The following is a 13,535-nucleotide window of genomic DNA, read 5'->3' as shown; positions in this document are numbered from 1 at the left end:
TAGGCGATTTTTGGAGCACACGGGAAACAAATTGATTGTAGCTGGATGAATGTCCTATGTCACAAAAGTTTTTGCATAAACATTGGACAGTTATGCAAAAACGGACAGGGCAAAAGAAACCGAAAAGCTACGATATCTTACATGTTGTAGGAAACATCGGTAGACAAGCTAGGGGAAATATACCCTTTCTCAGCCTATTTCTATTATCGGCATATCAGCACTTAGATCATGAATTACAGCTTTCATAAAGTGATTTTGACTGTTCCATAGTAACAAATAGCTTAAATAAAAGTGAGCAAGCAACTCCCCATTCTTGATTTATCGAAAAATGTTGATTTAACAGTTAAAAACTGAAAAAGTGATGAGAATTGGTCGAACGGCTTAGAGTGATTAAAATGGGTCTACAAAACGAGTATCAATCGAGCCACAAAATATATGCGCCAGCATTCTCGCGCCAGTATTCGAAGCTCAACTTGACAACTTGTCGACTTGGCGACGAAGCGTCGAAAATCGATGCAGTGTGATTTTTCGACGATTTTTCCGATTAAAATTGATGCTGAATCGACATATTTACGAAGCTGGAAATGACGTCCAGCCTTAAAATAAAACCTATACCTTTCTTTAGTAAGAAAGGCAAAAACGAAATTTAAAAATGAAAAATTTTGTTCTAAATGAAAAAATGACCTTTCTGGGTCAATGTAGATTCGAAAAGTACATTAAATTTCCCTTTAAATGACATGTTCCAAAATTTTTTACAATCGAGTAACGGAAAATGGCAGAGTTTTTAAAACTTTTTTAGTATTTTTTTTCGATGAAAAATACGTTTTTTCGGAATTCTGAGTACGCCATCAAATCGGGCGTACAATTTTACATCAGAATCTCTTTGACACCAAATTTCTATCTCATCACCGTTTCAGGCTGCAAATTATTGAAAAACACGTCTATTTCGCATGTTCAAAAATTGAAGGGGTCGTACCGTCCCTCCATCACGAAATATCAAAAATCGGACCTCGGATTCGTGATCAGGGAAAAAAGTTACCCCTTAGGACAAAGTTTCACGAAAATCGAAGGGGGGTCGGGGCAACTTTTTCCGATTTCGTGTGGATTACCCAAATCTATTATTATGTTAACTGTTTTTTTCTCTTATTAGAACTATGACTATTTTTGCACTCTGTTGTTGGCTGAAACTTGATTGAGTACTTTCTCAATACTCAAGGTAGCCATTTTGCATTATTAGTTAGTTCTTAAAAATCTCCATTCAATTATCAGCATTTTAAACAAAAATGTTATCATACACGGAGAGAACGTGTCAGAAATTTTAACAATTAAAATTGTTGATTTTACTTTCGTAAATTTTAACAAAAACGTACTTGTTACTGTCAATTTTCAGTCAAAATAACCGAATTCAATATTAATTTAATAACCCGTTTAATGCAAAAAGCTAACAGATTTCCCGAACTCGAATGAACGTGCTCGATCAAAAAAAAATTTAGTTGAATATAATTAACAATTGGTTGAATATTTAAAAGATGAACTTGGGTTTGTTTACGTCTGTCATTTGAAATCAGGATTCGAACGAGAGCGGTCGATTTGTTGAGTTTGTGTTGTTAATTGTGAAGTGAGAGGATGTGAAAGGTGAAAATCACACTATTTGACTAATGTTGAAGTGGCAAATCAAAGTGTTGTAACTGGGGAGGTGGAATTGGTGAGTAGGTTTGTTGATGATTTCTTTGCAGGTGATAAACTATGAAAAGCAAGAGGACGACCTTCGCCATGAGGACCTCTGATGCGAGTGAGTTGAACACGTTATAAGAATGTTTGAAGGAAAGAGAAGGCAGTCGAAGGGAGATGCGGGCCAACTCTTCACGGATAGAGCAGCCCGGGCAAATTTAACAAAATGTTGGTTAATCTAAGTAAGTATGGGTTTATTTTTGCACAATAATGTATCTAATGTGATTCTTATTAGAAAACTGATTAAAAATTTATTAAAAAGCTTCGTGCTTACGACGGATAAAATCATAATGATCCATTTTTTTTCAGAATCGTCAATTAAATACATAGAAATGCGTTCACATGACAAAATAAAAAAAGATAAAGGAAAATATAAAAAAAAAACAAAAATATATAAAATATATAGATAAAGTGGTAAGTAAAACTCAAAATATTTTTTTTCAGAAATCGGAGTTCGATGATTTAAGATTAAATCAAATGCAATAAAAGTGTGAAAAAAAAATTAAATCTGAGACCATTGTAGATGATGACTTATCGGATGATTTTACAATGATGGTAAGTGAATACAACTCTTAATTTTTTACAAAATAATAAAATTAAAGCTTAAAACTTTATGAAAATTATGCTCGGTTACTATTTTTCAGGAATTCATGTTAAATTAAACATCTTTTTTAGTTTCTTTAACAACATTTTCAATATGTTTTTTTTTTTTAGATTTCTGCAGGGTAATTATTTAAATCATTAATAATACTTTACATGTTTAATAACAACAGTTTGAAAAAAAGTTTTGTGCTTATACTTTTTACCAGCAATTTAATTACTTCATGAAAAAAAAATATTATAAACAGTTAAGATTTTAGCCAGAATAAATGCGAATATAAAAACACCCAGCATTTGTTTACGAGGCGGTATTACAAAATTTACTGCAAATTCAATAAAAAATATTGCTGACAACAGCTGATTATTGAGTACATGTACGAATATTTTTGTGTATTCAAATAAGGCATTAGTTTAAAATATAGCTAGAAATTCAGCCCAGCCTGTATCGTTAGATATTTAAAGAAAATATATATCGACACTAACATTGATTTTGTTTAATGAAGCAATGTTAGCCCGAGGGTATCCTTGATGTCGAATATTTGTATTGTCATCGTGGTGCAGGGGTGCCCAACCTTTTGGCAATTTTTTCTCATAAATCTATTGGAATTATTTATTAAGTAAACAAATAAATAAATAGTGTTGCAAATATGATTTATATATTTTGATTTAAGAATGAAATACAAAATAACATTCATAGGTTGGTGCTGATTTATTTTCATTTGTTTAAAATTAAATTAAATATCCTGATACCATTAACTTTCTAAAAACAATAAAATTTATTTGGTCGTTGCAAGTTTCTTAAAGTTTAGTTTTTTAATTTTAATGAGGCATGAAAAAGTTTATTGAAACAAAATTTGGATGCAAATCTTCTTTACAAAAAAACACTTTCGTCTTGTTGTGCATTTTAATCCAAATATTTTACAAAATATTTTAAAGTTATTTTAAAAACACAAAAAATTAAACAGTGTAGAGAACGTATTGATTAGTTTTCAATTTGTTTTTCTTTGATTTTCGGAGTTTATGAAAAAATACAGTGCTGCCCCCTAATGTCTTGACTCATTTTGGGATTATTTTTAATGTTTAAAAATATTTGCAGCAATCTTCTTTAACGGTATGATAGATTTGCTTTTTTAACCTTTTTTCAAACGAAACCATATCATTGAAAAATTGTTTTTAAAAAATACACAATTGCTTGCTCACTCATTTATTTAAAAAAAAATCAATATTAATCAAGTTCCTCAAGTGAAATAGCATAGCATAGCATAGCATTGGTGTCTACCCGTAGCTGCTACTTCGTTATTGACCAGGACCCCCAAACATTGCTCCGTGGACCACAGATGAAAAGTAGGAACCAATCATCACCCCTTCGCAATTTTCAAAGGTCCCTATCATGCTGATCAATACCGACGCCGGCCACGACCAGAGGTAAGACACGGGGAAGTGGATGGGAATGTTAGTCCGATACTTGAGTGATGGGACCGCCAAATCGACTGCGTCTCCGACAAAGTATCACATGAGTTTTGAGGGGTTAGTAAGATGGGTATGAGGTCAGGATTCATTGTGGTAGGTGATGCGACCATAAGCAATTTGTTTATCGGTTGAAATTTTAAAAATCTTAGGCAGCCGGCTGCGGAAAGATAGCTATCTGGGGATTTAAATATAGTATTAATTCGACCGCGATTCTCCAGAAATTCTCCGTCGGCGTGCCTTCCGATCAACGGTGATGTAGGAAGGGCTTCATTTATTGAAATGATTTTCTATCATAAGCCTTAAAAAATATTCGACGGCGTGCCTTCCAATCTTCAATGATATAGAAAGGGCTTAATCCAGCAATACGACTTGCTAGTCTCAAAAAAATAGGTACGTTTTTATAGAAAACTATAAATAAAGAAAAACACAAAAAAACTCATCGGCCAACGAACGCGAGTGGAAAAAAACAATGAAAAAAAAAGGAAGGTAAAAACCAGAACTGCGCGTCCCGAAAAGCACCACACTACTGATGCCATTATTTAATTATAATAGCCAATCACCCCATGCACTCGAACAGCGACACAAAAGAGACGGAAAATAACACGAAAAAAAACAGGACTGCGCGTCCACACAGGCACCGCACTACTCTAATCAAGTTCCTCAAGTGAAATCAGTAAAAACTGATTAAAATTCAAATAAAGTGTATTTCTGTACATTTTTAAACAACAATCCATGTTTTTTTTTCATACAGATATTTCACATTTTAACATTTGTTTTTTTGTGCCAATTTTCATTTTACTAATTGATTCTAGAAATATCAATATAGAAATGATGAGAATTCAATTCAGACATAAAGAATGTTTGAATTGAAAAAAAAAACATTTTTAAAACTACAAAAGCATAATCCAAATAATAAGTTGAATAAGCAACATTTTATTGCCAGAGCAAAAATAAAACATAATGTTCCAATTGAAATTTTATCACAAACCATTTTTTTTTTATTTGGACGCTGAACTTATTTATTCAATATTTCATGAACAGCCTTAAGGGCCAGTCATAGAACTATTTTGAAAAACCGTCGCGGGCCGGATGAAATGACTTCACGGGCCGGACGTTGGGCAGGCCTGCCCTAGTGTATATTCACATACAAAGAAACGTAATTTAAGATATGATTATCATGAATCGAAACTGATTATATTTCAAAGAGATTTAAGTGTTTTTATCTGTGGCATATTCATTAACTAACAATGTAATCGATACATTCTCCAGAAAAGCAACTCAACAACGTTCAGTAGAGCCAACACGTGGCAGGGCCTCGAGCCCTTCGACTGAAGTCATATCTCGATGCTTTCACTTCGAGGAACCCCGTCAATACACACCTTCTCTTCTCGGAGAAGATGCTGACAGAAATGCTGATCCGTATCCTTGAACAAGGCTTCCCATTTTTTTCGGTAGAAATCTATTTTCAACCCATCGACCTTGAAATCTATAATAAGATGTCAGTCATTTAAATTGTACTAAAATCCTCTCACCTTTTGCATTGGCCGCGGCGGCGAGATGGCCGCCGAGGTGGTCATGGTGGCCGACGACGCCGCGGAGACGCCCACCAAGCTCACGTGATGACTGGCAGTGGCAACACCGCCCTGAAACTGCTGCTGCTGCTGCTGATGATGATTGTTGTTGCTGTTGCTGGCAACACTGCCACCACTGCCGAGGGTCACAATGGCCGACGTCGTCACGCCGTAATTATCCCTAATTTGATTATTGTTGTTAATTAGACTATTACTACTTGATAAACTCGATGATTGTTGGAGCAGTTGTTGTTGCTGTTGCAGTTGATGATGTTGTTGCTGCTGCTGCGGTTGGCTTGTTTGCTGCTGTTTCAGAATTTGTTGCTGTTGCTGTTGCTGGAGATCTGCGACGCCACTGGTGCTGCCACCTATCGTGTAGCTGTTTGTACTCGAGGTGGGACCTGGAATAGAGAGGGGGGAGAGAGATAGAGAGAGAGCGTTAAGAAATGGGTCCGCATTAGTTGAGGGCTTGACAAATCGAGCAATTAGTATATGGAACTGCTGCTGGCAGCACTGAAAGTGAGGAGAAGGGACTAGTTGAGGGTCCATTTTGCTAGTGATGGTCGGTGGTTTTATAGAGTTGTCAACTCGACGAGACAGCTTTTAGTGTATTAATCATGATATGGAAGGGGGGGGGAACAATAAGCTCTACAGATGACCGCAAATTCATTCCCTTAAGTGAAGGAGGACATGGCGAAGATTATCGTTTCAAACTCGCTGACAAAATTGACCTTTTAGCGCTTTTGTGCTAGAGAAATTTCTAAATTAGTTTCAGCAAACCCCACCGTTAGGCAAGATAAGCGCACCTTTTTTTCTTCGGCAAACTAAGTATGCATCAGCTTGAGTGACGAAGTTGATACTTTTGCGAAACGAGCACCAACAAACCAAAAATGCGACACCTAATCAGCGTGGCCGGCTTAATCAGTGATAACGATAACGGGTTCGAACCTCGCAGGAGACTCAGCGGCAAATGTTAAAAGATAACAAAAATAAGGTTTACAGTTGACAAAGTTTATTTTCAATTTTAATTTTTCGAGCATCGGTGGAATTTGGGTGGAATTTGCTAAGATGCAACTAGTAAAATTATTTACAGTTGACCCATTCTCCCCGAATTCCAGTAAATATTATAAAAAACACTTTTGAATTCATTTTCTGATCGATTTAGTGTCTTCGGCAAAGTTGTAGGTATTGATGAGGAAAAATCAGAATAAAAAAGGTATACGTATTATTATAAATTAGAGCAATTCCATGCCAACCCGGGCAGACGGTAATAACAAAATTCATGCCATTTCAATAACAAATACTGTTAAAATAACAGAAACTGTTATGGAATCTTCTTGAAAAATCTATTTTTGCATAAGGGTTTAATAACAGTTTATGTTATCATAAAAAAATTTGTTATTGGTCTGATATTGGTTGAAAGCCAAGAAAACTTTGGAATAACATGTTTTGTTATGGAAGAATAACTTCAACTGTTATTGGGATGATCGGATTAGTTGTTAAAATAACAAAAAATAATAACAAAGATTTGTTCGAAGAATAACGACAAATGTTATTGGTTTGTTATTACAATAACAATCCAATAACAAAAAAATCATAACGACGAATAACAAATCCTGTTATAAATAACATAAAATGTTATTGGCCTGGTATTTTCAAATATCAAAAAATATTATTCCCAAGTTATTAACGTCTGCTCGGGAAATAGGGATTCGTTTGTACCGGACCCTCTCCGATTTCAATGAAACTTTGTAGACATGTTATCCTACGCTTATGTAAGCCATTTTTGTGTATATGGAGCCAGTTTCACTCGATAATGTCATTTGAGAAGGGCGTAAGTATTTTAAATATTTTCGTAATTCGGAATGTAAATATTTCTGTATTTCGAAGCCGTTGCATCGTATCACAAAGTGGTCAAAGACAAACTTGTAGGAAATTTGACAGGCTTTCCGAAAAAATTACACTGAATTCCACTGAACATGCCACTTTAATGAGATTTTCAATTTTTTTGTGAAAATGCAGGATTGAGCAACCAAAAAAGTTTCAGTCGGATTAAAAAATACAAAAAAAAATCGAATGACCGTAATCCTAAAGAACTGCTTTTATTATAAAATAAAATTTTAATTATAAAACATAATAAATTGTGTACTTTTTGATAAATAACCTCAAAAAATACTAAAAACAATTTGTGAACATTTTTTTTCAAATTCTTCTTACTTGATAACACCGCGTACTCCCAAATCGCACATATCTTACTCAACTTCCCCCCTCGATCAACAAACCCTCCTCCCCTTCCCCCCTTCATTCTTTCCTGGTGCGCTTATCAAACATAGTCGTCACAACACCACCACCAACATCAACCCCAAATCAGAGGAGGCAGCTCCGAGCTCGCTGGCGAAAAGCCCCGTCAATTATTAATTAGTAATCGTCGAGCCGTTAACCATTGAACGCGTGTGCACCGCGTGCCATGTCTGGTTGCGCGTGATTCATGACTTGACCGTGAAACTCGCGAAAAAGGAGGTTTTTGTCGCGTTTTCTCTCTTGCTTGGATAAGCTTAAATAAAAACTAACACTTAAAAACCCGGGACTAACTAACGAACGCTCCTTGTTTTTTAGTGAATGTGCAAAGTGGAGGAACGAAAAAGAAGTGCAGCGAAATATGTGCATTTTCTAGTGGTGTGGCAAACAGAGTGTTGCACAGTTGGAAGGAGGCGGGTCCTTTTCTAATTCAACATCGCCTTGAAGACTTGGGTGTAGTGTGCAGAAGCAGAAGGTAATTCTGCTGGTGAGGCAGTTTTCCGCGAAGAAGAGGACGTTCTCTACGAAGTTGAAAATCAAAATTTGTTTGTAGTAAGTAATTTCCTAAAAAAAAATTACAAAAAAACATGAGTCAAAAGGCTTTCCTACAATGCACGAGCCGGAAATAATCAAAAGTGTGGACTTTCTCATTTATCATCTTTTTCAAATGATAGTGGAAGAAAGAAATTTTCTTCTTCTTTTCTTCTTCTTCCCTCTCTCCCATATGTCTTCCAAAAAATTGGGGGGGGGGGGCGTCAGCTCAAAGCCCACCCCCTGGCTACGGGCATGGCTGGCCTATTAAAATCCTTTAGCTATGAATTGAAGTGAGAAGAGAGGTGATGATTTGAATATTTAGAATTCTGTTTTTGCCTTCCTCACCTTTTAAGGCTATAAAATCACTCGTTAAACGAAATTCTTAATTTGACTTCCTAGACCCACCTTCATGTATACATATCGACTCAGAATCAAATTCTGAGCAAATGTCTGTGTGTGTGGTGGGATGTTGATCGAAAAAATTTGCACTGGGTTATCTCGGCACAGGCTGAACCGATTTTGACCGTCTCATTCGATCCGTCTTGGGGTCCCATAAGTCGCTTTTGAAAATTATAAAGTTTTGTTAAGTACTTCAAAAGTTATGCTAAAGAAACGATTTTAACAAAAGTCCGGAAGATTGTAAAAAGGGTGGTTTTTGTAAGAAACCCCGTCATGTTATACATTTTCAGAAAGGTATTCGAAAGACCTTTGCAACGAGTTCCAAAGAATGAAAATCTGACGAACATATCAAAAGTTATATGCACTTAGGTGTTATAAATGAACTTTTTAGTGGCCGGATCTCAGATATTTTGATGAAAACGTTGTCTGGATCTATCGTGCGATCTGTCGTTGGATAGGTAATCACAAGACCTTTGCAACGAGTTCAAAAGATTGAATATCTGACAACCCTATCAAAAGTTATAAGCACATAATTGTCCTGAATTATGAAGATCTGACTACCCAATCTGATGGTATGAATAATGAATCAAGTTGATAGTGGATAGCATTACCCTCTAAATATGGTGAAAGGCACCAACCACCTTAGGGTGGATTAAGTATCGTTTTTCAAATATTTGTTTTCTTTACAAATACAGTCCAGACTCGATTATCCGAAGGCCTCGGAAAAATTTCGCTTCGGATAATCGAATCACGAAAAAAAAAATCGTTGTCTAATTTTTGATTGTTGAGCAAAGATATGACCCCGAAACTACGCTAAAATTATTTAGAATTTTTAAATCTTAAATGGCGGTAATGCAACATTGAAAAATTGCATTTTATTTTATTTATTAAAAACAAGGAAATGAAAAAATACAAAAAAAAATTTTTTTTCGTGATTCAATTATCCGAAGTCCCATACAAACCTTCGGATAATCGAACTTCGGATAATCGAGGCTTCGGATAATCGAGTCTGAACTGTATTTGAAATTGAATTTCAGTGGAATAAAATATCATTAAATTTTACAGTTCCATAGTTGATTCCATCATTGTGATAAAAACAATGTTCAAAGTGTGTAATAATATAAAATCTGTGGCCCATAATCTGAAACAGAAAATACATGCCTTTATCTGGCAGTCACTCAAAAAGCCTGTTGTTTTAAAACTTATTTTATCAAGCAACCTCACTGCGATTGTCCACGCTCCATACAAATAAGATTTGTTTTGTGTTGTATTACGTTATTTATTACCATGCCATAGTTTCGTAGTTTATGGACGCTCCCTACAAACGTCATTCATTCACGCGTGCTTTCTCTTTCTTTCTCACTATTCATTCATTCTCTATCCGAGTGCCGAGCAGTACAGTCGTGTCAACAAACTTTAGTTTGTAAAGTTAATCAAACTTGTTTTGATTGACTACCAAACAAAACATTATGTATGGAAATTGTCCACGAGGGGGGAGGGAATTAAGTATGTTTTATTTGCTCTCTCGTATCCCATTTAAGGTCGTTTAGAAAATACAGTATGTAAAAAAAGTATTTACACCCCTTGTGCACTATGCACATTTTGTGATGAAATATGTAAACAATTTAAAGTTTGACAGAAACCTAGTACTACGTTTTGTTCAGAAACTCATGCCGAACATTTTGCTACAAAAAGCGCATGAAAAGATGATTTCTATAAAAAGTTATATAACAAATACTACTACAAAAATCAAAAAAGATGCAAAAAAAGTTTGACACCTTTCGAAAAATTAACATAACTAAAGTTATTTGTTGAGAAATCACCATGAACGGAATCGACGTAACACCTTATAATGTGGCCCTCTTAAACCTTGCGGTTTCGTCAACGGATCCACAGGCGTGTATCGTTCTTTTTGCGACAAGACTCCGCCTCCCGGGTCTCCTAAGTGTGAAGGTATGGCACGGGGAGAGGGCACCGAAAACCTTTATTAACACTTAGAATTTTTTGCGTCCGCCTCGGGATTCGAACCGGCGACCTCTGGATTGTAAGTCCAGCGCGCGGTCCGATTGATCCACACAGGCAAACTCAAAAATCACCATGAATCCAGTCTCTCAACTCCAAATAGGCATCCTTGACTGATTAAAAAAATAATTTGGATTGAATATAAAGTTTACCAACTACTTAGTATAAAAGTTTATATAACTCTGGAAATTTTATATAAAACTTATCTTAACTTAATTTTGAAAACTTTTAACTTAACTAAATGTCAATATATTACCATACAATTGCTAAATAAACATTTTGGAGTGGGTATAACACCGTTTTGGGGGTATTTGTATAGATAGAATAGATTTATCGTTGGAATAAAATTTCCGATCTTTTGATACCCAAACATCTAGGTTTTCTGTAAAACCCACGTTTTTAAATACCTGGGCAAAAAGTAAGTTTGATCCACGAGAACAAAAATTACGAAATTCCATACATTTTTGGCAGGATGCTCAAACAAAACCACAACAACGTTTTTACCTAGGTATTTAAAAACGTGGGATTTATAGAAAACCTAGATGAATGGGTATCAAAAGATCGGAAATTTTATGCCCTTTTCGATGCCACATAGGTTGACTTGTGAATCGTGGACCGGTTCGGATGCCGGCGGATTTTCCGACGACGTAATTCCGGGTCTCGTGGCGCAGGGGTAGCGGCTTCGGCTGCCGATCCCGATGATGCTATGAGACGCGGGTTCGATTCCCGCCTTATCCACTGAGCTTCTATCGGATGGTGAAGTAAAACGTCGGTCCCGGTTTCTCCTGTCTCGTCAGAGGCGCTGGAGCAGAAATCCCACGTTAGAGGAAGGCCATGCCCCGGGGGGCGTAGTGCCAATAGTTTCGTTTCGTTTTACCAAATTCCAACAAAAAATCTATTCTATCGATACAAAAAACCCCACAATGGTGTTATACCCACTCCAAAATATTTATTTAGCAATTCTATGGTAATATATTGACATTTTATTGAATTAAAAGTTTGCAATATTAGGTTTAGATAAGTTTTATAAATAATTTCAAGAGTTTTATAAACTTTTATACTAAGTAGTTAGGCCGTTGCAAATATTTTTTGAACCTTACGCCATCAGTAGAGCCACTACGAAGAGCAGCAGTAGAATTCGACTACAGGATAACACGCCCATTACGACAAAAACTGGCTAAATTTGGCATCGATTTAGTGTTCAGCAGTAGAAACAGCCAGTTGGAATCCATCTTAGGTTCAACGAAAGACCCCATACCGACTTTAGGCAAACCCGGCATCTACGAGGTATCCTGCGGCCACTGTGATATGAGCTACATTGGACAAACTAAGAGATTGCTGCAAACCAGGTTGGATGAGCATATAAACACATATGTCAGAATTGCCAAGGAGGAAATACGGAAAGGATTTGTCCCCCATTTCAAGTCAGCAGTAACCGAACACATCATCGAGGAAAAACATAACATCACAACTAGCGACGCGGTCATCTTAAGACACATCACAAACCCATCGAAGCTGGCTGTCGCCGAAAGTTTGGAAATCTTCAAGGCAGGCAACAAACGTTTACTCAACAAGGATTCAGGTAACGGCTCAACGTGGCTGTTTAAGCTGTTACCTATACAGGCACAAAAGAAGAACGAGGAGGTAGTACCTACAGTAACTACAAATACGGATACACCAGCGATGAACCTTCAGTCGAGAACAGAACACTGATGAAGTCTGCAAGTAGTAGACGAAATACGTATCTGTCAAGATATTAAAAATATATAGCGGAATTAAAAGGAACAACTCGCCTCTTTGTATTCACAGTATTTTTTGAAGTTTATGTCCCTCGACCTTGACCAAAGTCGAGGGGGGGGGGCAAAAAAATAAAAATGTTTAAACATTGAATTTACGAGCCATAGTTTCAACATTTGAATGAAAAAAGTGTTTAAAAATGCATTTTACACCTGCCCAGGTGTTTTGCAATCATTAGTTTTCTAAAAGCCTAAGTATTGACGAAAATTTATTTTTTGGCAAAACAAAGTTTTTGCGGTGCTGTACATTGGAATTTCATAAAAATTCAAAATACTTTTGATCCAGCCCAAACATGCTAAATATGGTTATAAATGCAGAAAAATGCGTTTTAGATTGTTTTAAGTTGATTTGACTTCTATTTTCATTAAAATTTTGAAGATTTTTGAAAAAATATTTTTTTTGCCCTCTGTTTTTTCGGACCAATTTTGAAGGGGGGGGCGACATAAACTTTGAAAAATATTTGCAACGGCCTTAGTAAACTTTATATTCAATCCAAATTATTTTTTTAATTAGTCAAGGATGCCTATTTGGAGTTTGGAGACTGGATTCATGGTGATTTGTCAACAAATAACTTTATTTTTGTTAATTTTTCGAAAGGTGTACAAACTTTTTTTGCACCTTTTTTGGTTTTTGTAATAGTATTTGTTATAAAACTTTTTATAGAAATCATCTTTTCATGAGCTTTTTGTAGCAAATAGTTCGGCATGAGTTTCTGAACAAAACGTAGTAGTTCTGTCAAACTTTAAATTGTTTACATATTTCATCACAAAATGTGCATTGAGCCCAAGGGGTGTAAATACTTTTTTTACATACTGTATATATTTCAGTAAACTTTAAAATGAAATAACTCATGATTTTGAAAACGGCGATAAAAAACAATAAAGCATGGTTTTGACATCCCAAGTGGTCTAAAAAAGTGTACCACATATTTGAAATTGATGATTTTGTTTAATTTGCTTGATATAAAATTTCTTTGATATATTAACTTTGACTGAGATATAGATTTTGAACCAAGTTCAATTTTAATTTACGAACAAAAATAGTTAAAAATATGTTTTCTAACGTTATATTTGATTAGAGGGTGACGAGCGGGAATTCCCGGGAAAAATTTCC

General features: G+C 35.6%; 2 protein-coding genes across 7 annotated transcripts in view; one reads left to right on the top strand and one right to left on the bottom strand.

The window, feature by feature from the left end:
- LOC120425560 (FERM domain-containing protein 8) overlaps window positions 1-13,535 on the bottom strand; it is a 151,561-nt gene that overhangs the window by 13,394 nt on the left and 124,632 nt on the right. For all 3 annotated transcript variants that reach the window (XM_039590119.2, XM_039590118.2, XM_039590120.2), the window contains exon 4: window positions 5,334-5,773. In XM_039590119.2, the coding sequence (XP_039446053.1) occupies window positions 5,334-5,773 (440 nt within the window). The remainder of the gene's footprint in view (window positions 1-5,333; window positions 5,774-13,535) is intronic.
- The window catches only part of LOC120425562 (5-hydroxytryptamine receptor 1A-like), a 43,944-nt gene continuing 38,162 nt past the window's right edge, over window positions 7,754-13,535 (top strand). For 3 of the 4 annotated variants that reach the window (XM_039590126.2, XM_039590122.2, XM_039590124.2), the window contains exon 1: window positions 7,792-8,222. The gene's annotated coding sequence lies outside the window, so the exon portion shown is untranslated. Of the gene's footprint in view, window positions 8,223-13,535 lie in introns of all 4 variants that reach the window. The other variant, XM_039590123.2, reaches the window with a different exon arrangement.

The sequence above is a fragment of the Culex pipiens genome, chromosome 1, assembly GCF_016801865.2.
Source record: "Culex pipiens pallens isolate TS chromosome 1, TS_CPP_V2, whole genome shotgun sequence".
Classification (NCBI taxonomy): domain Eukaryota; kingdom Metazoa; phylum Arthropoda; class Insecta; order Diptera; family Culicidae; genus Culex; species Culex pipiens.
Note: the sequence above shows the minus strand (reverse complement) of the source record. Positions and strands in the feature narration are given on the sequence as shown.